This window comes from Protopterus annectens, chromosome 2.part0 (genome assembly GCF_019279795.1).
Source record: "Protopterus annectens isolate FY-2018-M chromosome 2.part0, PAN1.0, whole genome shotgun sequence".
In the NCBI taxonomy this organism is placed as follows: domain Eukaryota; kingdom Metazoa; phylum Chordata; order Ceratodontiformes; family Protopteridae; genus Protopterus; species Protopterus annectens.
This window is the reverse complement of record NC_056728.1, coordinates 123785946-123811677: the sequence shown is the minus strand read 5'-3', so window position 1 is coordinate 123811677 and position 25732 is coordinate 123785946. Positions and strand designations below refer to the sequence as shown.

At 36.6% G+C, this 25732-nt stretch overlaps 1 protein-coding gene across 1 annotated transcript in view; it reads right to left on the bottom strand.

Moving 5' to 3' along the window:
• LOC122792709 (cubilin-like) overlaps window positions 1–25732 on the bottom strand; it is a 3134001-nt gene that overhangs the window by 741977 nt on the left and 2366292 nt on the right. Inside the window, exons 52-53 of the mRNA XM_044060295.1 lie at window positions 10879–11000; window positions 3804–4029 (exon numbers count right to left, since the gene is read on the bottom strand). Of these exons, the coding sequence (XP_043916230.1) occupies window positions 3804–4029; window positions 10879–11000 (348 nt within the window). The remainder of the gene's footprint in view (window positions 1–3803; window positions 4030–10878; window positions 11001–25732) is intronic.

Below are 25732 nucleotides of genomic sequence, written 5' to 3'. Positions count from 1 at the left end.
GGATCCACAGCTGCTGTAAAGTATTAAACCCCTTTACGCATTTTTGATCTAAATCTGAAAAAAATCCCATTCCCCATAACAGCCTGACTGATCAGCAGCTCAGTACACTTCACAGCAAAAGCACTACTGTTCTTAAATCAATAGGCTAAATCATTCATCATCTCACCTCTGTCTTCAACAGTCACACTGAACAAACAGGAAAAACACTTGGAGAAATTAAACCAGACAAACAGCAGAAATAGCTCCTTATCAGCTAACTCATGCTCCTTGAAAATCACTTTATAAAAATCCCAGTAACAACCTTTCACTTAGCATGTGCCTTCTCTAACACAAAGGAAACTGCAACTGCATGCATCATTAATGGTGCTTTAGTGTACTTTGGTAAACTAAAATGTGCTGAATGCACCCTCATCTATCAGCACAGATGATCAAGGCTCTGATCTTAGTTAAAGAGCTACTTTCTATAGTCAAGGGTACAGAGTTTGATTCCTTCTAATTCCATTTGCCTACTACGAGACTCTGCGCACATTCAACAGAGAATGCTCCTGGATTGCCCTAGAAAAGGGGCACAGTGTTCAGTGAGCTTACCTAGTTAACAAACAGTTAAAAAAGCAGTACCAGAAAGAAGACTAACATCCAGACTTGTCACTGCTCTAATCCCCCTCCATACGTAAGAAGGAGTTTTCCATGGCATCCTGGCAAGCAAGATTTTCCTGTAAAATGGTATGTGCAATCTGCAGGTTGTGTGTTGGTCTACACACTGTTTGCAGTGATACATTTTCATACTTGTGTACCATTTCAGGTATTATGCATGTAAAGCACGTTGAGATAATCTATCTAGGATTTTCTGTTCATAAAAATTAAACATGTGCCAAACTCATTAAATACATTTTTACTTTTTGCTTTGAACATATCAATAACATTCAAGTCATAATTATTCCAGTTCTCATAGATTCATAGGTTCATATCTGTGTACTAGGCTAATGGCCCTGGAGCCTTTACAAGCCTAGCCCAAAAAAAATGCCCAGGCACCATGCCACCCGATGTTAATTCACAGTGCCCCTATCCAGTATGGCAACTGGAATGATCCCTGGAGTAAACTTTCTGTTACCCATCCACTCGTCAAGATTTCTCTTGAAGAGGGCCAGCAAGGTGTTCTGCTTGACATGAATGGGAAGCTTATTCCAGAGTATGGGCAGTCTTCGGGAGATTAACCTGTCCCTCCAGCATATTCTGTTAATTGTGGTAATGAGGTTGTGATCTCTTGAGCGTATGGAGCGGAGGGACTGGGATTTTTTTAGGTGTAGCATTTCAAGTAGGGCTGGGTCTGACATGGCTTTGTAAGTCAAGCAGAGATCACATCTAAGTAGACAATAAGAGACAGAGAACAGCTGAAGTTTCTTGAGTTTGTCTATGTAGGACATGTGTTTAAGACCTAGGATCCTTTTTCTGAGGTACTTTTGTGGCCTCTCCAGCTGTTGTAGGTGTCTGGTCAGGTACATGCCAAATGGGGCGTTATATTTGATGACTGGTCTAATGAGGAATGAGTAGAGAGGGATGATGACCTCTTTCTTCCTGGATACGAAACCTTTGGTTATAAGATGTGCCAAGTAGAAGGACTTTCTGACCACAGTAGCAATGTAGTGGTTGAAGGTAAGGTGGCTGTCAACCTAGGTCCCCAGATCTCTTATTATCTCTTATATCTCTTCAGTGTTCAGTGGGCACCCATAAACATGATAATTCGTGAGAACTGAGTTTTTTCCAAAGGGGATGATAACGCATTTTTTGGCATTAAGCTTCAGGCCATGGTTCCGAAACCAGTCATTGTTCTCAGAGAGGCCCTTTTGTAGAATGTCTGCATCACTTGGGGAGTTGATAATGACTCCTAGCTTGCAGTCATCAGTGAACCTGGTTAGCCAGAGTCCTTCTGTGTTGGCCTGGACTTTCAAGAAGTAGATGCCAAACAGGAGAGGGCCCAGGATCGAGCCCTGTCAGACTCCACTCATGACTGATCGACAGTCTGACTTGGAATCTGCAACTTTCACTCAGTGGGTCCTGTCTGTGAGCCAAATTGCAACCCACCTAGTGATGTAAGGATTGATGCCTAGTTTGGTGAGTTTATCAATGATACCTAAGTGGGGAATGGTATCAAAGGCCTTGGCCAGGTCGAGGTAGGCAGTATGCACTGCCTTACCCTCATCCACAGCCTTGGTAACTGCCTCGATGAAGTCAACCAGTTCCAGCAGGCAGGATCTTCCCTTGACAAAGCCAAGCTGTGTGGGGTCAAGAGTTTGGAGATTGCCTATATCTTTGTTAAGCAGGTCCATGATGATACGCTCCACAGCTTTGCATACCAGACTCGTCAGGCTAATGGGGCAATAGTTCCCAGGGTCCGTAGTTGCTCCCCTTTTATGGAGTGAGATGACTATAGCAGTGTGCCATTCATTAGGACATAGCCTGAGGTAAGGCTGTGATTGAACAGGGCACACAGATGTGGTGCCAGTTCATTTGGTAGCTCATGTAGGACACAGCCAGGGATATTATCAGGTCCCATGGATGCTATATTCTTGGCTTTGGACAATGCAGATTTTACCTGTGCCTCAGAAATGGGGGGTATCAGGCTTTCTTCTGGTATTGTGATAGGGCCCCTGGTGGGGGAGAGAGGGGTAAAGTTGGCAATGAATCTGTCTGCCAGTATGTTGGCTATATCTGTTGGCTCAGTACAGGAGATGCCATTGTGCAATAATGCAGAGCAAATCTGGGTATTGCCTTTGAGGTTTCTGATATAGCTATAGAAGGCTTTGTGGTTGTTTTATAGTGTCAGTCACAATTCTGCCTTCATAGCTGGCTTTCGAGGATTTGATAAGGGATCTCAGCTTTTTGTTGAGACTGATAAGGGAGGTTTTCCAGACTTGTGACTTCATTTTTTTCTGCAACAGTTTCTTCCTTCTGTTGTAGAGTTTATTGATGGCTGGGGACTACCAGACTGGCTTCCTTTTTTTGGAGAAGAGTGTCTTAGCTCTATTTGGTATGGCAAGGTCCATGCATTTGTATACATGCTCGTACAGTGCATTGGTGTATGATTTGGCAGTCATGCAACTATTTTCCATTGGCATGGGTGCCGAGAGGTTAGCCACCTCTGCTTTTAGGAGCCCAAAGTCGGCTTTAGAGAACTTTTTCAGGTTGGTGACCTTAGCGGGGGGTGTAGGTGAGATGGAAATTTCCATGGTGAACAGTTTGTGGTCAGATTTAACCAGGGAGAAATTGACTATAGGTGTGGAGCAACCCACACCTATAGTCAATTCTTCCATACTACATCCGGAGATCCACCATTTATTAAAGTAACTGAGTCCCAGTTACATGTTGCATGGTTTTCTACATCAAAGTATGTAAATGTAATCTATCAAAAAGAAGAAGAAGACAGAAAGAAAAACATAATGGACATGTGATACGTTAAATGTTGTATTCAGTACATTATGTAGTTTCCAACACTTTATTAACACTAACCACTTTTAGTAACATCAGATTTGTTATTCTTGACTATTAATGTAAAATCCTACTATATCTCCACTGTCTAAACATTGGTGTAGGCAAATAAAAACACAATATGCCTGTAACAATGATGTGCAGTTTTAACTCAGAATTATTAGTCACAGGATTATCAAAGCAGAAATGCAACCAATGTCAGTTTTTATAATGTTTGTGCATTTCATCTCTGTGCCTTCTTAATCAAAATAAATCAAATGGCTGATAGAAGGCTTAAGATTAGTAATGCTTAAATATGATTTTAAATGAAGGCTTACCCAAAGAATCAGAGGTCCATGTTGCATAGAAGCCACCTTTCTGCACAACATGATCAGAACTGAATACTATTAGCAACTGGTTGGAGCCTGATGTGATAGTTCCTGGGGAATTGGTTCCACAGTATTGACCAATGATGGGGGAATCTGGAGATCCACCATTTATTAAAGTAACTGAGTCCCAGTTACACGTTGCATGGTTTTCTACATCAAAATACGTAAATGTTATCTATCAAAAAGAAGAAGAAAAAAAGAAAAATAATGTGAAGTGATACATTGAATGTTGTATTCAGTACATTATGTAGTTTATTTTCTACATTACAAAGTATTCTCTCAGCAAACACTGATATTCATATAATATAACAAAAAAGAAAAAAAAAATGAGATAGCAGACAGTCTATTTTTGGGATGTGGTACAGTCCAGTCTCAAAGTCAGTTTTATCCATTTTATTTTTTCTTTAGTCATTTAAAAATGGGCAGGTAGGCTGGGTTGAAGGCTCTCTTTTAACCATGATTCTTGATAATAGATGGTCTGTAGTAAGTACCGGCTGTAGCCTATAGGAGTCAACAGGATGGAGCAGGCATGTTATAGCACTTTTCCTTCATTCCCCTCTCTCTCTCCTGACAGGTTGTTTGCCATTATTACCCTACTACATGAAACTCCAGTTCCCCTAACATTCATTCACAACATCAGACTCACGCCTCTTACATGGCACATAATGCTCACCTACCAGTGACCTCAGGTACTGCTGTAAATGTATTATATGCCAGAGAGGTCAGCAGCACCAAGTCATAATTTAGCAATATGGATTGTTTTGTCATGGCTATAAAGTATAATGTCAGATTCCAGAAGGGCAAGCACTCCATATTCAGAGCTATGAATGTTTACATAATGAAAAAAAGGATCTGGAATGCAGCGTCTGCCACTATCAGATTGCTGGAAGACAGTACAGCAGCATCACATGTTCAGCATCAGAAACAGTATCTAGCAGCAGAAGACGAATATGGAGTCTATTAGTTGGTACAGCTTCTTGGATAGAAGGTGTGCACTTATCTCCTGATACTGGCTGGTATTAAATTGCTTTCCTGCTGTGTGAGGAGTCAGAAAAGATATCTTAAATGGTGGCCTAATGGTTAAGGTGTTTGCCTTACAAACACAAGGTGCAGGGTTTGAGTCTCACAAGGGATAATTGGCTAGGCTTAAAATAGCTTGCAAGGGCAGTTAGCTTAGTATGAACCTATGAAAAGAGTTTATATACAAAAAGGATAGTACTTTATGCATACCTATTAAATTCAAGACTAGTAAACAAGGTAAACTTGCCCTAACTAGCTAATAACATGCAAGTATAGTTTATAAAAATGCTGTAGTAGCATACACTACATATGACAAGTTTGTTCTATGTGGTACCTCAGGCACTACCCAGATTTATAGATTTCCACAGCAGAGTCAGTACATGGCCATAATTACTTTTTCAATCCCTATCTCAAAGCGCAACTCCTGCCCCTAGAAGGGTAAAATAAATAAGGCCTGGGATGAATTTACAGGCTCTATCCTGTCATCAACATTTGCTTAAAGAAAGTGAGGATGTTTCTCTGTTCACATGCAAATAAAAATTATTCCAGAGAGGTGGGAAACAGTGAGCAGTAACACTGTCCATCCAGCGTATCTCATTTCTTTGTTGATGGATTTTCAAGTATTTATGGAGCTATTTATTTCGTGGAGATGTAAGAGATTAAGGAAGGTTAGGTTCTTAACAGCACACAATGCTAAACATAAATCATTGTGCAAGAGTTTGTAAGTGACAGAGTATAAAAATAGCACTTTAAGCCTGCCTTGGCAGCTGAGGATATTTGGTCTAATAATCTTTTTGGTTAGGAATCACAGGGTCTTTCTACCTGTCTGATGTGTTTGGACAGATACAGACTAACAGAAGTATTACATTCCATAACTAATCTAATAATGGCAAAATATAGAGGAATAATAACTATTTTATGCGGAAGGAGATCCCTTAGGCATTAATTGGGCTAGAGAAAAGGATTTCCTGACTACTGCTGCTATGTGGTAGTCAAAGGGTAGGGAGTTTTCTATGAAAATGCTGATATCTCTGAGTACTGTAATGGTTTTTAGTTGGGTGCTGCCTATACTGTGGAGGTCAAGCTTAGTTTACCAAATGCTGCACTTCTTTGCATTTAATTTAAGCTCAGTTTTAATGCACCACTGATATGTATAGTTTTGCTCATGTTTTAGTAACACAGTACTGGATGCTGAGCAAATGACAGCACTCGTCTTGCAATTATCACCAAATTCTTAGCCATATGTCTGCAAAACTAATTTGGAGATAAGGGTGGTAGCTGCTGAACACAAGGAGTCCTGAAACTGAGCCATGAGGAACGCCACTAGTATTTGGCATTTACCCAAGATACTACAGCTAAAAGCAACTGATCTGTTGACATTACCTCTTAGAGATGCATACATTAATTAAGCATATTTTACTATTGCAACTACTTACAACTACACAAAACCACTCACACAGGCACATACACAGACATAGACAACACATACACACACACACACACACACACACACACACACACACACACACACACACACACACACACACACATACACACACACACACACAAATACTCCCATATGCAAGCCAGTATCCTAACCATTATGTTATAGTGTCCCTGATTTGAGAGAGTTTTTGACACAATATACTGCTCATTTCATATTTAACTCTTCTAAAGCAATGATACAGTTGTGATGTTATAACTGTTGTGCAAATGGAAGCAGTTATGTAAGGCTATCATATAATTAATTTTGTTACATGGAATATTAGTTTTAACCAGTGAAGATCGTCCTTTATCATACTTTTATCATCCATTCACTCTCTAGTTCTCACATTATTCTATTCTATTCTATTCCATGTTGCATGGGAGCCACATCTTATCACAGCAAGCATGGAGTATAAAGGATAACCCCAGTCTTAGATGGGTGCCATAGCTTATCACAGCAAGCACTGAGTATAAGGCATAGAACCAGTCTTAAATGGATGCCACAGCTTATCACAGCAAGCACTGAGTATAAGGCATTGAACCAGTCTTAAATGGGTGCCACAGCTTACCGCAGCAAGCACTGAGTATAAGGCATAGATCTGGTCTTAGATGGGCACCATAGCTTATCACAGCAAGCATGGAGTATAAAGCATAGAACCACTCTTAAATGGGCACCGCAGCTTATCACAGCAAGCACTGAGTATAAGGCACAGAACTGGTCTTAGATGGGCACCACAGCTTATCACAGCAAGCACTGAATATAAGGCATAGAACCAGTCTTAGATAGGCACCACAGCTTATCACAGCAAACATTGAGTATCAAACTCTATACCTTATTATATGTAAGTTAAACACCTAACCATTATGCCAACCCCAACCCATTTTTAGTTTATGAAATGCTAATGAGATGGGGATTAAAAGTGGATATACTGAAAATTTAGTGGGTTAGTCTTAAGAAATTGTGACGTTATTAGTGTTTTTTCAGTTTTAAAGTGTATTACAAAATGAAGGCTGTCTGTTTTTTACTAGTACATTAGGCACACTTAAGTTTACCATTCCTTAATATTTTCAAGACAGATTTTCGTGACACCATATACATATCCCGAATTCATGAAGAATGGAACTGCTATTGGGCAATTATATGAGAAAATATAACTTTATCCTTGATTTGTGAATTTTTTTTCATTGTTTTTTGTACATAGAACTACATAACAGCATTTACATAGTGCTTGAGATACGGATGCATAGATGATAAAAATCCAATGCAAAACACAAAATCTGTGATGCTATTAGTATTCGTTAAAGTAATCCTTATTTAGAAAAAGCAAAGAAATACCCTAAAGATTCACTGTTTCCTCACAAGCACTAAAAACAATCACAGACATCCTGTGCAAAAAGCACCACATATAAAACACCTTCAGTGATAGGCTCATAGGAAACACAAAGTCAAGTTGTGTTTTACGACCATTTATACCTTACCCTCAGACTGAACCCCTCTCTCAGGGGCAAGCTAGTTAAGCTAAGGGGGGATTTGTGTTAATTGATCTTTTCTTTTTCCTTTTAGGCATTTGGAACCTTCCATTGTGAGATGCCATGCAATTATAACCATTGCTCAAAACAGGGGGAGAAACTTGTTGCTTAGTCGCTAAATAAAAAAAAAGGTCAAGGCAAGAGGAAGGAGAGTGAAAAAGAACATGGCTCACTCCATTGCTACCCAACCAGAAGTCCAATTTGATCAGCAGTATATTTTAAGGAAATATTTTTCTTTTGTTGCATAGGTTATTTACACTGGTGGACCACCAGGGTAGTTTGCTTTTAAACTTCCCATTATATTTAGATCAGGTTGGGACTGCCAGTTCTTTGTGTTTATCCAAGTCAGCATATAATTCCTTTGTGAAGCTGGCTGCTGTGACAATATCTGGGCTTGTGTAAATTCTGAAACTTCATCATGGAATTTGACAAGATCTGTATGCTTGAAATCCTTGAATTCCTAGAAACTGGCATATGTGGATTTAGATATTTTAAAGGTGAAGTTCACTAGTGTACGGTCTGACTTATACAAGGAAGGAGATACCAAGAGAGCAGTAATGAAGAACCTATGTTGGTAAGGACCAGGTCCAGAATTGTATGCTCTCCAGTGGCTAAATTAATCTGGTATTGGGAGCGTTTATTTACGAAATCTAAGAACATTTCAACATAGCATTCATTTGAACTACAGGTGTTGCATTTTATTGATGGGTAGTTAAAGTCTCCCAACACAATGGTTGCTTATAGGGCATTCAGCAAGTACATTTTGGAAACTTACGTGATTGTCAGGGGTTATACAGGGTATTTTTGTAACAGGATATAAACTGATAAGCCTATTCTGTTTAGTTTGGAGCTCAATATATTTGGTTTGTGGGTCTCTGGGAATCTGTCTAGTGGTAATATGGTCTCTAACAAATATAGAGATGCCACCACAGTTTTCATCAGGTCAGAATGCATGGTAGGAACAAAATGCACATATGGAGGGAGTGCTTTCTGAATATTTAAATCAAATCTCAGTAATTACACGATGCAGTTGCAAAATGCAGGAGTGCCTCAAGGTTGGACATTTTGTTGTTAAGATGCCTATCAGCTTAATGTGATCCTGTTCTGAATTTGATGTTAGTTGCATTAGCATGGCCATCAATTGGATCCTGCCTTAAAAAGGCACTAAGAAAGCAGCAAAGACTTTATTCAGTGTGCGGAGGCCTTGAAATGGGAGTTGCAGACCATCGCTGGCACACAGTAAGAACTGTCAAACATAACATCCCATGCTGACACCTAATGGATCCCCCTGGAATGATGCCAACTGTTTAGCCAACTGTTGACACTGCGTATCTTTTCTTTGTACCTAGGTATTATTCTCAAAGATTATAATAAATACATATACTAAAGGCCTTCCAAGTAGGGATTATTGGAGTAAGTAACAATTCCAATCAAAAAATTAAATCTAATCAATTCAAATCAAATATAGACAAGGACAGCGTTCATAATCCCCATTAACAGATACAATTGTTTACGGTTACTTTGTTTCAACTATTAAGACATTACTCAAGTTTTATTGAAATGATTCCACTGTGTTTTACCCCTTGATATTATTGGGTAGACAATTCCAGTAGTCAACTCTTCTATCTGAAAACCAATTAGTAGTTCTTTGATTCCAATGATGTATTTTAGAATTAAATGCATATGCTCATGTTTTTGACTCTGAGTTTTGAAACATTTAAACAGATACCAATTATTTGCTGCCCAAAACAATATGGTAATATTCCCTCTATGGCGTGTACAGAATAATGAAAACAAACCAAGGTACAGGCGTCTATAATGATAATCATAGTATTCAGGCACCTTTATAGTGTGAGCTTTTTGTACATCACCCAAAATAAACAACTTCATTACAGCCAAGATTTTTATTAGTCTCAAATCTCATGAAATAATGTACCCTCCTGACAGATCTTGCCCATATCAGCAATGATGCCCAAGTCCTTAAGACTGGAAATGTTTTTTCTATTTCTGCTTCATATTCTTCACACTTGCAATATTATATGCTAAACTTTGTATGTCAGTCCACTTTTTCCATGTAATGTACACTTTCTCAGGCATTATTGCTTACTGCACTTACTTGACTAACAATCTTAAGTACAGCGTCTATAAACTGCTTGCAGATAAGAAACATTTTATACAAATAAGCTTGTTTAAGTATTCTTAGATTGGAGAGGCGGGTCTACGGTTCTGTAAAGATGCTGTAAACTGAGGGATATGATGACAGACTGTTCATGGACTGAAGCCATAAAAACAAGGAATGTGTTCTTAATTTCATATAACAGAAGAAATGTTACATACCATGAATTGCTGGACTGCACAGCTGCTAATGCCCCTCCAAAGAAAAGCTGATATGTTCAGAATCATTACATCTGCTCTTGCTAGAGATGGAATGCACATGCCGGGTTGACCATGAATGAAAATTAAGTAAAACAAAGATACTTTCCTAATTTCAGGCAATAAGACAAAGAGGAGGATACTGTATCATTACTATTATCTCATGAATATTGGTATAAAATAGTGAAACAGAGAGGGTGAATACTGAGCTCATTTGTCTTCTTGTGTGAATTTAACTGTAGTTTTACTGAAAGGCCAGATGACTTATTTTAGGTGCCATTTTCTTAAGCAGAGCACCACATGTGGACAGCTGCTGTTTGGCAACCTGTTTGGTCAGTGCCTGTCCCCTAGTGTTTGTGCCAGTGAGTTGTGTACTTCAAAACAAATTGACACTGTCTAACAGCTTTACTGCAAGTGAAAAATCCCTGCTTAAAAACATCAATAATTCATCAATTAATTCCTTTAATATGAACACACTGCAACACAAAAACAATACAACAGAGGCAAATATTTCAAAAAAAAAATTAAAAACTAAGCATCTGAGTTTTATCTGTATAAATATCTAGAATGAGTTATTGAATCTCTCTACTGACACCTTATAACAAAAGTCACTTACAGTTATTGTGTGGCCTTCTGGTGCCCTCAATAGCCATGTGCACCGGTTCATGCTGTCGTAAGGATCTGGGTAGTTTGGACTGGAAACAACTCCACTCTCCCCATCCTGGATGCCGCCACAACCTGAAAAATAAAAATAAATAAATGCTCAAACTTACTCTTATGTGAGAACCTACAGCTGCTAAACTAAGATAGTTAAAACATAATGTCATACTTCATGGCATAAAATGAAATAATAATATTGCTGGGTTCCCTGAGACAACATTTGTTATAAATTCAGTGCCATGTCTGTATCCATCCATCAGCAGCCCCTTTTCCCATTTTTGCTTATGGGGTTGGGGTGTCATTTCAACAGTAGAATCATCTGAATCCAAGATTCACACCACCAAGTAGCTAACCTGGCTGCAGTTCTTCTTCCATACCACACACTTACATGAACACTCACACCTATGACCAGTTTAGAGTGTCCAATCCACTTACTGCATGTCTTTGGAATGTGGGAGGAAACTGTAGCACCCAGAGGAAACCCACATGAACAAAGGGAGGACATGCAGAGCCTGCAAAGAAGGCCATCCCAGATGAGAATTGAACAGGCCAACATCTTGCTGTGAGGTGACAATGTTATCTGTTCTGTCACTGTGCCAAGGCTGTATGATGTAACAATTTTATTTTAAATGAAATATAACAATGATTATCATGAATTTGGTTTTCTTTGAATTTAATATGAAGCTGTTTTCATCCATCAGGCACAAACACTGGACAAATCATTGCTTATTTCACTGGTGATATACTCTGCATGCAACATACCAATATCATTAGCACAGTCCACCTTGAAGTGGTGAGTGTTGAGGAGGATGCCACAGGTAAAAAATACATAAAGAGCAGGGGGCTCAGAACTGACCCAGCCATGGATATTCATGGTTTTCAGAACATGTGCAACATGTCCTTGCATCAAGATCTCAAAGAAGTTCATAGAAAGAGCTAGTCCAGAAAGTAATTCAGTGTTAAATATAAAATGATGACTCCTTAATTTGACTGGAGGGAGAAAGTGAGTAATGCAGCTGAAAATGACTGACTGAAATCAGCCAAAAACAGTTTAGCAAGTAACTCTAACCCTTTCTGATGAGAATAACATATATCAGGTAACCCTCAGCAGTCGCACTGACAAAACATGCAGGGGAATCTATGTGGAAAAATGAGAAAAGAGATTAGACCTATTAAAGTTCTTAAAGGGATGTTGCTGTGCAACGTACTCCAACATTTTAGACAAAAATCTGTAATACATGAAAATAGACAATGGTGCTCTACGTTTAAAAAATATCTCAGTTTAAGAATAGGGAAGATGTGAGCAGTTTTCCAGAAATATGCCATGCATAATGGAAAAGTTGAGTTTGTAGATTACTATCCTAACAACTGCAGCTGATGTTATGTTTAGAAATTTAGGGGAAAGCAAGAAACGTCTCAAGCTAGTAGCTTCTATGTCTGAAAAATGCAGCAAAGGTGGCTTCCTATTAACTGGTGTCATCCTGCTAAAGTGGAACTGAGAAAATAAAGGAACAGGGAAGTTGATATCATCCCAATATGAAGTAAGTCATGAAAGAAAGATTTAGGAAACTGCTATTGAGCTAATACTTGATGAAAGATGTTTCACTGAGGCTTCATTGCTATTTTTTTCTAAAGAGTTTTGTAAGTAATTGCTATGTTAAATTGTTAATCTCTATGTAATCCAATGTAACTACTGTCTGTTTATTTTAACTGTGGAGCTTTCCTCCCGGGGCCTCTGCTGAAAATGGACCTACATCCAGTCGGACACTCCTGGTCAACAAATGTAAATAAATAAATAAAATAAATAGTTTCACCATTCAGGCAGAGGTGGCTTAGTCATCCATTTATGATCTCAGTATATAGATATCTATCCCTTTTGAGCTTTTTCACATCTCCCAAAAGGAGGGCTCCAAACTGACTCGTATTATTACTGTTGCACACATTACAACATAAGCTACTAGACATTTTATTATGTAACAGTGAGTTCACCATACCTGATAACCTTGTGTCTCAACTTTTTGTAGCACTGGGCATCAGAAAGTCAAGTCTCGATCAAAGTGAAAGCTTCCTGTGTTATATATTGCAGGTGAGGCAGAGAATTAGAAGACAGGATCATAGTGGAATTGTCTGCATATTTCATTAGAGAGCCTTCACAGGAAGAAGTGTGACGATTATTGATAACTATATTAAAGAGAAGGGGACCAAGGATGGAACCTTGAGAAACACCAGTGTTATTGGTTAGATATGTGGACAGAGAGCCTTGCCGTCTGATTGTTGCCTGTTAGTTCGGTAACTGTTGAACCATGAAAGAGTGGGAAATGAAAGGCCTAAGATAAGATAGTTGATGGAAAACAGTATCAATTAAGGAAAAGTGAAGAGACCAGTTTGTCAGAATCCCTAGCTTTGCTGACAGTATCCATGAAGAATAATAAGGTCGTGGTTATACTATGGGCTGGCCGAATACCATGTTGTGTGGAGGTTAGAAACTGATTTTGAAGGCAGTGTTTAAGAGGCTGTTTATATACACATGTTTGAAGAAGTTTAGAGAGAGGACAGAATGGCAGTGGGACAGAAGTTGGATAAGTCAATAGAGTTACCTCCTTTATGCAACAGGATAACATGTGACTTTTTCTATAAGTTTAAAATGTAAGATTTTTAACTACATCTATTTGTAAGAATGCTGACAGGACAGGTTATGACCTATGCGTCAAGTCTAAGGCATTCAGTGGTAAGTTCATCTGCAGTAGTAGAGCACGGTTTTAGGTTGAATAAGAGTTTGTTGATAAAGATAGTAAGGACTGGTTGGAGGGAAAAGAGTGAAGAACTGCTTAAGATTTTGATCTTCCACAATGATTTTCGGATCATATCCACTGCCTATTATTTAAATTCATCTCTTTTAGCAGCTAAGTGACAAACAGGCAGTATTACTTTATTGCATTTCATCTTTATCTCAATTTTTATTTGTGCATAATCTAAAAAAGTTAATGGATTTCTGTCAAAGCTTTCAAATAAATATACTTGTTCACATGAAATATAATTTCTATCCAGACTAGCCCAGTTATTCTACCTTAGGGAAGAATATGTAAATTCCATCTGATTTCCTATAACTAAATTCACATCTTCCATATCAAATATTTTCATATACTTGTTCAGAAATCTACCCTCTTTAGTTATATTTTCACTTCTGTGCACCTTGTACATCTTTGTTGTTGCAAATAAAGTTCCATTCTCCACCCATAAGTAGTATTCCCTGCTAAGCATTAATTATTTCTACCAACATTTTCTTACGCTCCATAACAGCAGTTTTATGTGGAATATAAATACTTGCTAGTGCAATCCTCCTCCACTGCCAATACCTTCTGACTACAACAAATCTACCATTATTTCTTTTTTCCTTTTCTATTACTGTTGGAGCTCCACCAGTTTGTGTCTTTCGGCTTTTCCCAGTTAGGGGTCACCACAGCGGAACTCTGGTCCGCTAATGATTGGCAGTTGATTTTTATGTATCGGCTTGCCAGGCCTGATGCACAACTTTCAACGAAGGTACGCCCATTCACGCATGTCTCCACGCAGAAGACACTCTAGCTGAGAATCGATTGGTATTATTACTCCCTTGTTCCTTTGTCCATGATATTTTGCTGAATGTCCACCTTAAACTTATTTATTTGTCAAGTACACATCCTCATTTCTATCCATGTGTCTTCTGCAGAACTGATATTTGTACCCTACATTTCATAATATAACCCAGTACTATTTTTTTATATACAGCTGTAAGGCTATGTCTAGCAGTAGGTGCAGAGAAAGCTGTAAACTGTAGTTCTTGTGGTACTGGGTTTGATTCATTTGCCTAATTTGTGACCTTAAGTAAGTCAATAATTTGACACTGCTGCCTGGTCACCCATGATAATGGTCTGTGTATCCAACAGGCCTAGCTGGTTAAGAAATAGGTATTATTATTATTATTATGGTTCATACAGTCCATGATAATGTGGATAGCATTGCCATTATGACAGAAAACTACTGTTCCCATGTATTTTATATGCCAGTTCTTTTGAATGTGCTTTTTTGGCTTTTAGTTTACATGAACACACTAATGTTGGGCAGGCTATTCTCTTACGCAGTTCTTTCTTCTCATCTCCATTTGATCCTATGCCACATTTTCAAAACTTTTTGCTTCGATGAAAACACTCAAAAACTAAATAGATTTTCAAATTCTCACATTATAATACAGATAATCGTACAATCACACAGTGCAATAAGAATTTGTGCAATAAGAAATCATTCAGCTGCTGAAAATTATAGATAAGGTAAACTGTGGAAATATGTCGGTAGAATAACCTATCTAATGTGAAATCAATTTGGGCCTGATGCATGCAATTTCATATAGGCTGCACTTGTGTAGGCTAATGACATTAAAGTTTACTTTTGACTTTGATTATAGTACAACTTAAAATAAGCAACAAAACTATGTACATTTTCAAAAAGTGAGGTTTACACTTCTATATAGGAGCAGTTGTCCAAAATCAATAGCTGCACTCACAGACAGTACCCATTCTAAAAATAAGGTTATCCATGCAAACGTTCATATTACAGCATATTACAGTCTGACTTCCCACTTAACACTGATTGCTTTCTGTTCTTCTCTTATCTATATAACCCTAACCAGATGTGAAAACAGCTTGCATGTTTTCAGTAAACATTAACTTTTAGCCATAAGAAAGACTGCACTGACGACCTTTAAATAAATAAACAATATTCTGTGCTTTTATATTAAATGCATTAATGGTTAATGTTGCTGGGTAGGCAAATACTTATATATAATGAACACATTTTTCACTGAACTGCTTGCCAATGTGCCTTTAAATGTTAAATATACTGTAACTTGTTCATTTCTCAGCACAAAGTGCTCAGAGGTCACATGATTAATTGCTTGAATTTGCAGACAGCTTGTCTCCAACTAATGGTAAATGGTAAAAATAATACAGCAAGTAAATTTGCAGATGTATGGAAAAATCTCTGTAACTTGCAGAATACACTGTTCAAACTTTTCATGTTGAATTGATTGTGGTAATGGACAAAATAGCTAAAGACTTTGCAAATATAAGAAAGCTACCATTTTCATACCTGTCATCATCTGTCTTATTTTTAAACCTGTTTACTACAAACAAATAAAAGTGTCTGTATTTTAACTCAAGAACATTAATTTAAATATCTTCCCCTATAAAAAACAATTGAGATTATTATCTTAATTCTACATGTAGTGCAGTAAATATACTTTTTCATCCTCCAAGATCACAACATTATATTAACATTAACTTTTTCTTGGTCTTTCTTACCTTGTTACAGTATGAAATGCCTGAATAAATTACAACTAGGAAACATTACTTTCTTACTTGAATGGAACCAATACCATAAGACTTGTTCTCAGTGTAAGTGACCACTTATGCTGAGAGTAGGTCTTTTGGAATCTGGCCCCAATAGTAAGGCTTTTTATACCTAGGCCTTATACTGAAGTAAGTCACTTACATTGAGAGCAAGTCTTTTATAATCACTGACACTTTTGGAATATGGTCTAATATCATATAACATAGTCACTGATAAGACTCTCTCCACCTCACATTTAAAATACCCCTGACTGCAAACTACCCAAAACTGCTTCGTAACATAACATTGATTTTAATTAAAATGATTATTTTACCAAAACTATTACATGCTATTCAAACTATCTTTATATTTCCTTTAAAAGAGATTATTTAAAAAAATAATACTTTACTTCCAAAAAATTGGCATCTGAATATTAAGTCAAAAATTTATTTTATTTATTTATTTATTTTACATTTGTTGACCGGGCTGGTCTAACTGGATATATGCCCATTTTCAGTAGAGGCCCGGGGAGAAAAGCTCCAAGCCTAGGCAGTGACAAAGCATACAATATATATCAAACATAAAATGAGTTATAGTACATTGTTTAAATTGTAGGTACGATAAACCTGTACAGAGTTCTTTAGTGTGTTTAAGCCAAGATCAAATATAGATAAACAAACAAACAACATTTGAGAGCTAAAAAAAAATATGGAGATTCCAAAATATTAAAATTATATATATATATATATATATATATATATATATATATATATATATATATTTTTTTTATTGGAAGAAATCTTTATTTCAGGTAGGCAACATAGAACAGTGGAGTAGAGAAGGATTGGGAGAGCGAGAAGGGGAAATGAGAACACCATATGAGAATTTGGGATGTTGGTGGTACTGTATTTCCATAAAGAATTATTTCTGTTGTCTTCAGTAATTAAAACTATAATGTTATGGTTAAATCCAAGGGATATAGCTGCATGGAAATTAATGCGTGAATATGTATGGTTAATTAACAATAATAGCATGTCGACTTTACATAGTCAAATCCATCCATCCACAATCCCTTTTCCTATTTTGCACATGAGATTGGTGTGTCACTTCAACAGTGTCAACCATCTACAGCCAAGCTTCACACCACCGAGGGACTTGCCTTGCCCAAATATTACCTAATAATTGCATATGGTTATTAAATAATTATTTTGCTAAAAATATTAATAAACTATCAGAATCATATTATACTGCTAATATTCTTAATGTATTTAAAAAATGTGTTTGTAGAAATCCTGATATAAAAGTATGGTTCTTTACATTATTTTCCATAGCCTTTACATAAGATTGTTTAGACTTCTCAAATATTTCTAAAATCCTGGTTTTACAAATAATATTTTTCTTGCTGCTTGAATAATTTTTTAAATGGTACTAAAATACTTACATCTGAATTTTGTTACACATAATTGGCGCATTATTTATGGTAATAGATAATATGTAATATCTAAACAGATTTAATGTCTCATATAGTTAAAAAGATTATTAAAATTCATAAAGTTCTAAAAAAGTCTTGCATCAGATAATGAGACTAATAAGTGTTATTTAGGTTCATAGGTTCATAGGTAGGTACTAGGCTATTGGCCCTAGGGCCTATATAAGCCTAGCCAAAAAGGTACCCTGGCTTTCGCCACCCAAGAAAATTATTTACCTGTGCCCCTATCGTGCAGAGCCACAGAAGTGATCCCCGGGGTGAATTTCCTATTTCCCATCCAATCATCAAGATTCTTCTTAAAGAGTGCTAATGAGGAGCTTTTTTTGATATAGATAGGTAGTTTGTTCCAGAGTATGGGAAGTCTCTGGGACAGGAATCTATCCCTCCAACATGTTCTGTTTATTATGGTGACACAGGTTTAGGTCCCTAGAGCGTGTAGCTTGGAGGGATTGGGATTTCTTTAAGTGAGGCATGTCCAACAGCTCTGGATTAGACATAGCTTTGTATGTTAGGCAGAGATCGCCTCTGAGTAGGCAATATGCAATGGAGTAAAGCTGGAGTTTTTTGAGACGGTCTGCAGTTAACCAAAATATACAAATTAATAAGAACTTATACATCATATATTAAAGATAATTATTTGGGACTACTCTACAAAAATAAACAATGCAATTTTTAACAGAAGGTAATAAAAATGATCTTACAGTCATCAGAGAGAAATGCTTCCTTATATTGGAAATTATTTTTATGGACGTATTTGACATTTGAATGTAATGTTTTATAACCCTTTTAAAAAGATATTAATAACTTTTTGCAAGCGTTATGGTCTGATAAGTTTATTCTTACTAAGTCTTTGATACTATTTAATACTCTAATTCCTGGAATTATTCCATGAACACAAAATTCTCTTCTCTGGTGCATATTAAAAATAGCTAGAAAAGTTGTCATTAAAAATTAGAAAAATATGCTTCTACACTCGATTGTAGCATTTACAAATATTGCAAAAGATGTTCAAAATGAGCTACATACTTTTAGGATAAGAAACAACAAATCGAATTCTAGTTATAACTGTTGGTTTAAACTAAATACTCTGTTAGAGAAATACTGATTAATTGTGTTAATAATTATTGATTTTATAACAGTGTGATAAAGTCAGCTTTGTAAATAGTTACTATTTGTTGTGTTAATATGTTTTGTTCATTCATTTAAACATTTTAATAAAACAAAAATATAACATATAATTTATGTCATGAATTTTCCATACAAATATTGCTAAGGAAAAAATTATGTTACTTACAGTTTCTTCTTCAGTCCTTTCAGTGTTCTTCTAAATATTTATGACATAAAGTGGGGTATATACTTAACAGTTTGCCCATTAGTTTAATGTGGTCAATAGCTTTACAGTCTTCCATTTATTCACTGATTTCACAATGCTGCCGTTTTTCAACCAAGACATCTCCATTTCCCAACACAAGTTTCTTGTTCAAATCCAAAGTACCAAAGTACTCTTGATTCTTCTAGTCATTTCCAGTGACTTTTTTTTTTTTTTTGCTCCCCAAGCACTTTCCTTGAAGCAAAAGCAAAGGTTTCATTGGGCTTTGTTACTGTCAGAAGAATGAGAAGGAGAGTTCCCTTCTGTTTGCTGGCTCACTCTTAGTTGGTTAATCTTCTTGTTTAGTTCCTCCATAGCCTCTGCTGCATCCAGAAATGTATTGGATCCTACAGGGAAAACTATTCTAATGACAGCTGGATACAGTAGCTTGAATCTCATGACTGCTAGGATAAACATGCTTCTTTTGTGTCTGGTGTAAAGTGAATAATCATTCCTGTCAAAAACTCTGTTGTTGCCAACTGTTTAATACTTTTCCTTCGTGCCTCAATTTTGTCAGAAGCGATTTTTTCCACAGTTATGACTGCATTCTTACTAATAACGATCTTGGCTACTTTCTCATGGCTAGGTTTGGAGCATACACAAAATGTGTCCTTTTAACAAACAAATCCTGCTGTGGAACACCAGTCCAGTTACTTACTTGCGCTTTCATAAAATTAATACAGTCTGTTCCTTCCACTTTTCCAGCATAAAATGTCATTGTTTTTATTTCTGCGTGTTCGGTCTATTATTAACTCTATTATTTTTTGGAACATTTCTTTTGAAACCTCATGCTCAGACAGACTTTTCTTCATTTAATCCTCTAATTTTTACAGTTTTATCAGCTCATCTAAATAGCTAGCTAAAATGTTTTCTATTTTTTCCAGCCTTTTGTTATTCGACTGTATATAGTTCTTCAGAGTTTCACTTATTTTAAATATTTCTAAGTGCATTTAATTCATTTTTCCAAATTACTGGAAGCCATCACCTATCCCAAAGCTGAAATCTGGACTGCTTTTTACTGAACAGTTACAAGATTCTTCCTGGGTGGAATTTTCACATTTCCTTTTCCTGTTAGTTTCTGTTACTTTCTCAAAATTTCTTCTTTGAAGGCATCCAGGCAGTGTAACTGTAAGCCAGTAATTGAATTTTTTCCAGTGTGTTAGCTTTAGTGTCTTTCTTTTACAACTAAGTTTTCACACTGTGAGAAAACCAATCAACACGTTGATCAGTGTGCAGCCATCTCGGAAGACTAGGACTGGATTTTTTCAGGAATACTGAGAAGAATTTACCGATATGAATCATACCTTCTTTTGAAGGTAAATAGGACAAGTGATTGCGAGCACATTTATTAAAACATTGTTCTGATAATATTCAACTTAATTTAGTTTGTTTGTGCCATACTAAATAAATTTAGTTATGCAGAGTTTCACAGTGAATGAAAGATGAGTTATCTGAATGAATTTGTGTGATATATGAAGGAGTTAGTGACCATAGGGTTACAGCTCATATATAGGCGGGGGTTAACTTTAAAGTTTAAGGGTTTAGTTTAGCATTATATTTAAAAGTAAGGTTAGATTTAAGGTTAAAAATTATGCTTATGACCATGGTTAACATTAGATTGCATAAGAGATGTTGTTTTCTACATGGGTGAAGAGACTGGCTTTGTTTCTTACAAGAAATATTATGAAAAATTCTGACCACAGCTGTTTTGATAGATACAGAGCTTATAGTTAGCTACTAAGTACACAGTCCAGGAGACCATTAAGGAGCCTAGCCAAAATTCCCAATTGCCTCAAAGCACTGTCTGCTTAAGTGACTTGCTCAATGTCACACAGCACACAAATGAAGGTAGGAAAGATTCAAACCCAGCATCCTTTGCCCAGGAAGCAGCTCATTAACGAGTCAGAGCTTTAGTCCTCTGCACTACTGTTATCATATTATGTGCATTGTTTGTAAATATGTGTTTTAGTGAAATAATTTCCAGTTTTTCTAAGCTGCCACAATACCTATGGCTATGATTACACTGTTTTGGTCAGGTTTCACTCTGTGAAAGGTCCTTAATCCTGCTCAAGAGACAAAAAGGTTGTGGTAGTCAGTTTTGTGCAGTTTTCCTACTTTTCAGTTATGTACTGTCCTATGATTCAAACTCTCCTCTGACTTTAAGTGACAATTATGCACATACTACAAAATTCAATATAGTCACTTTGTTGGTTTATTACATTTGCGTTATTTTTTTTACATATACTCAACATACCCTTATGTTGTTTTTAATGAAAACCAACCTGGCAGCAGTACACTTGTAAAACAACTAAAATAAAACTCTACCCTAAAACTGAAAATATACATGCTTTCATCATTGATATTTTATGCACTATTAATCCATCAGAGTCATTCTTAGTTCTTATTATATCTTAATTTGAACCCCATATGGCCACCACTGGGACTGCCATACTGACATGATTTTTTTGTGCCCATATAATAGAGCATAGCCTATATAGCATAAATGAAAGTTATCCCTCCATTTAGTTACACTGATAGTGCTCTGAATTTCTGATTTCTTAGATGAGTTAATGAAAATTTTGCCTGTACTTCTTTTATACTGAAATACTCTGATCTGTGTTCACTGTAATTTACTTTGGCAACAGCCATTATTGGGGCACCTGCATTTTCTTCAATGCAAAAGAAATGAAAAAAAAGGGGCTTGTTAAGTGTTCAAAGTTGGCAGTTCTCAAAATAAATCTAGACCCTTCCTCTACCATACTCTTGCTAGGTATAAAAATAATCTTATTTACTCATTTATTACTGACTTACACTTGTCACTTCAAAGAACTAGTAAAGTAAATGACAACTACCTATAATTTTGCAGTTATAAGGATAAAAGGATGAAGACAGTGCATAAACAAATACAGAAATACAATCCATGGGGATATATACACACATACATATCTATATATATATATATATATATATATATATATATATATATATATATATATATATATATGGATTACCTTCATTTGATCGACAGACCTTTTGATCGACATTCATTTGGTCAACAGCTCATTTGGTCGACGACCAGTATTCAAGGCACTTAACAGGAATTTCCCCCCTCATCAATGCTGTGCAACCCTGGAGTTGATATATATAGTTAGGGGTGTGTGGGGGCACAGCCTCCCACAGTGGGGGGTGTGAGGGGGCTTTTTTTGTTTAAAATGTGTAGTTTTTCTTGTATTTTCATGCTTTTAAATGAAAATAGGTGGGGGGCTTCACCCCCCACACCCCCCCTAACTATATATACCAACTCCAGGGTCGCACGACATTGGGGAGGCGGATCAATCCCTGTTATTTGTCTTGACGTGTACTGAATTACTGGTTGTCAGTCAAATTAAGTTTACACCAAATGGGTTTCAGTCAAATGGTCTGTCGATCAAATGAAGGTAACCCATAGATATATATATATATATATATATATATATATATATATATATATATATATATATATATATATATATATATATATATATATATATATATATATATATATATATATATATATGGGTCTACTGATAATCAATGAATGATCTGAAGCTCAACATTTACAAAAGCTTTTCTTTGCAAATGCCAACATGCTACCACACATGTGCTACGTAAAAATCTCAGCACATGCAAATAAAGTTACAGGAAAAGATGAATATTATGATGATAGTGATGTTGACAGTTATCTCAATTATATCCCCTAATAAAACAAATGTTTACATATTTTCATAATTGTATCAATTGTGATGGAATAAGTTCCTTAGTTGCGAACAAATGGCAATGACACTACTAGTCTTGTAAGGGAAGATAAAGATACAGTAGAATATTTGCAGAAGTGGCTAAGCCAGTTCTTTTGGACGGCTGCACTTGTATCGATCTGAAAGAAAAGATTTTAGCAGTTTGCAGAATACTGGAAGACCATCACTTTTTTGCACAATTTTATGGCAAAGCATTCCAAGTTCTAGGAGCAAATCTGCTTAATGTTTTCTTTGTGGCAGCTATGACAGATGGATATATTTGCAATGGGAAGCTCTCCTGACTTCTCCAACTGGAAGTGAATTTTCAAATAACAAACTTATTTCTAAACTGACAGCAATACCTGTTATTCCATTAGTCTGATGATGAGATTAATAGGATGAAATTAGCCCTAGCTCCACTGTCATTCACATAGTTTTCAATGACGCTGACAAGTACAGTCAATCTTAGCATCTTATTCTCTGCAGTTTGTAGCATGTCGGCATTTGGTGGAGAAGGACGTGTAAAACAGGCAAAGACTATTCATGTCTTAGTAGCACTACATTCACTGAAAGTACCCAATTAGCTTCTGAAAATAAAAAATAAGATCTTATGTATAACACCTTTCAGTTGGTTAAGGACTTTACTAATTTTCTGTTTTTTAAATTTTGTGAAGTTTGATCTTTGGTTCCAGGTAATGACCAGATATTTTTGAGTGGTGGCACAAGATATAAGACTGTTATATAGATCTTTAATAAGCAATGATGTGGTATTGACTATTTCTTTTTATGCGCCCCAAATACTATAACTGATGAATTGTTAGCATTACTAGTTCGTTTGTTTTACATAACCACTACTAAACAGCAGAGAAATGATAATGTAGATCTGAAATAAGATGATTAGGATTTTTAGACTTTCAATAGTACTGAGTCATCTTTGTACAATACACAATTGGTGTTGGGTATGGATGATAAACAACAAAGTATGGATGATAAACAACAAAAGCACTAACCACTGCACCACCTCAGCCTACTGGGTATGGATGATAAAAATCAATAATTCAAAAAAATCATTAAAAGTAGTGAGAAAAAAGTGGTCCAAGTACACATCCCTCTGGTATACATTTTGAGCTGTTTTTATCAGTGTGAACTGTAACATTTCTGTAAGACAGGTAGCTATCAAACTACTGCAATAATTCAAGAGCAAACCTAATTTATTTTAGCTTGTTTATAAGCAAACTCTGATTGACATTTTTAAATGCATGTTTAAGGAATAAAAAATGCACTTCTCAGTTTACCTCTTTCCACATTTAAGATAGATTTGATCAGTTAGTCTGTGTAAGTCACTGACTGTACTGTATTTAGGTGTGAATAAAAGCTGTATGTTGGAATGTTGCTAAATACATGATATCTGGTAAAATAATCCACAGTTTGATCATATACCAGTTTATCAATGATTTTATCCAGTGAACAGACATTTGCATGGGCTTACAACCATTAACCAAGGCTAGATTAGATATATTAGGGAGTGGTATTATAAGAAAATGCTTAAAGCTTAATGGGGCAATTTTAGTTGTAAGGGTGTGGTTTAAAATGTGAGTGACAGGCCCAATTAGAAAGAATCAGCCAACTTCCAGCAGCCAAGGATGAAGGGAATAAAAGTAGTGACTGCAATGCAACTTTCTTAGCAAGTTTTCAACTAATTTCCTGGTGATGGTTTTAAACAGAAGGGTGTATAGTGTAGATATTGGTACAGTGGGGTTGATGGCAAGGGGAGATCTATAGTAAATACCTTATTTTAAATACATATGGGGAGGAAATGGCACCCCTAAGACATTAAAGTGAACCTCTTTTCTAAAAGTCAGTTTTTGGTAAGAACGTTATAGCTCTTTGGTGGTCTCAGCAAGATACCATGTAAACTGCAGGCAGTGACCAACACTGAAAATTAAAGAACTTGTCCTCTCTAGGTTATGACATCCATGCTTAGATGGATTCTTTTCTGAAACAGCACTGTCCAAGGCCAAGAATACAGCTTCTATTGGACCTCACAATATCCCTGGCTGTGTTCTACATGAACTACAGAGTGAACTGGCACCTCACCTGTGTGCCCTGTTCAATCACAGCCTCACCTCAGGCTCTGTCCCTACAGAATGGGGCTCTGCCACAGTCAACCTTCTCCACAAAGGAGTGCGTGACTACAGACCCTGGGAACTATCGCCCCATTAGCCTGACGAGTCTGATATGCAAAACTATGGAATGCATCATCATGAACCTAATAATCAAGGATATAAGAAATCTCCAAACTCTAGATCCCACACAGTTTGGTTTTGTGAAGGGAAGATCATGACTGCTCAACTTAGTCGACTTCTTTGAGTCAGTCACCAGAGCTGTAGGTGAAGGCAAGGTGGTTCATACAGCCTACCTTGATCTGTCCAAGGCCTTTGATACCATTCCCCACTCAGGAATCGTAGAAAAACTCACTAAGCTAGGCATCAACCCCTATATCACTAGGTAAACAACAAAAACAAAAAGATTCACTGAGATCACCACCAAAGGCAGTATGAGTGGAAACTAAGTAAATGTAGAAAGCAAACCTGCTGCTGCCACCCAAGCTGAAGTAAAATGGTTGAAATTGTTAAAATCAGTTCCTTTATTAACAAAATAAAATGCAATCCTGCTGCTGCCGTCTGGATAAGCGCTTTCAGTTGTTGAACTTTTATCAACTACTTAGAGGTGCTCTCTGCTTGACTTACAAAGCCATGTCTGACCCAGCTCTGCTAGAAATGCTACATCTAAAGAAATCCCAATCCCTCCGCAC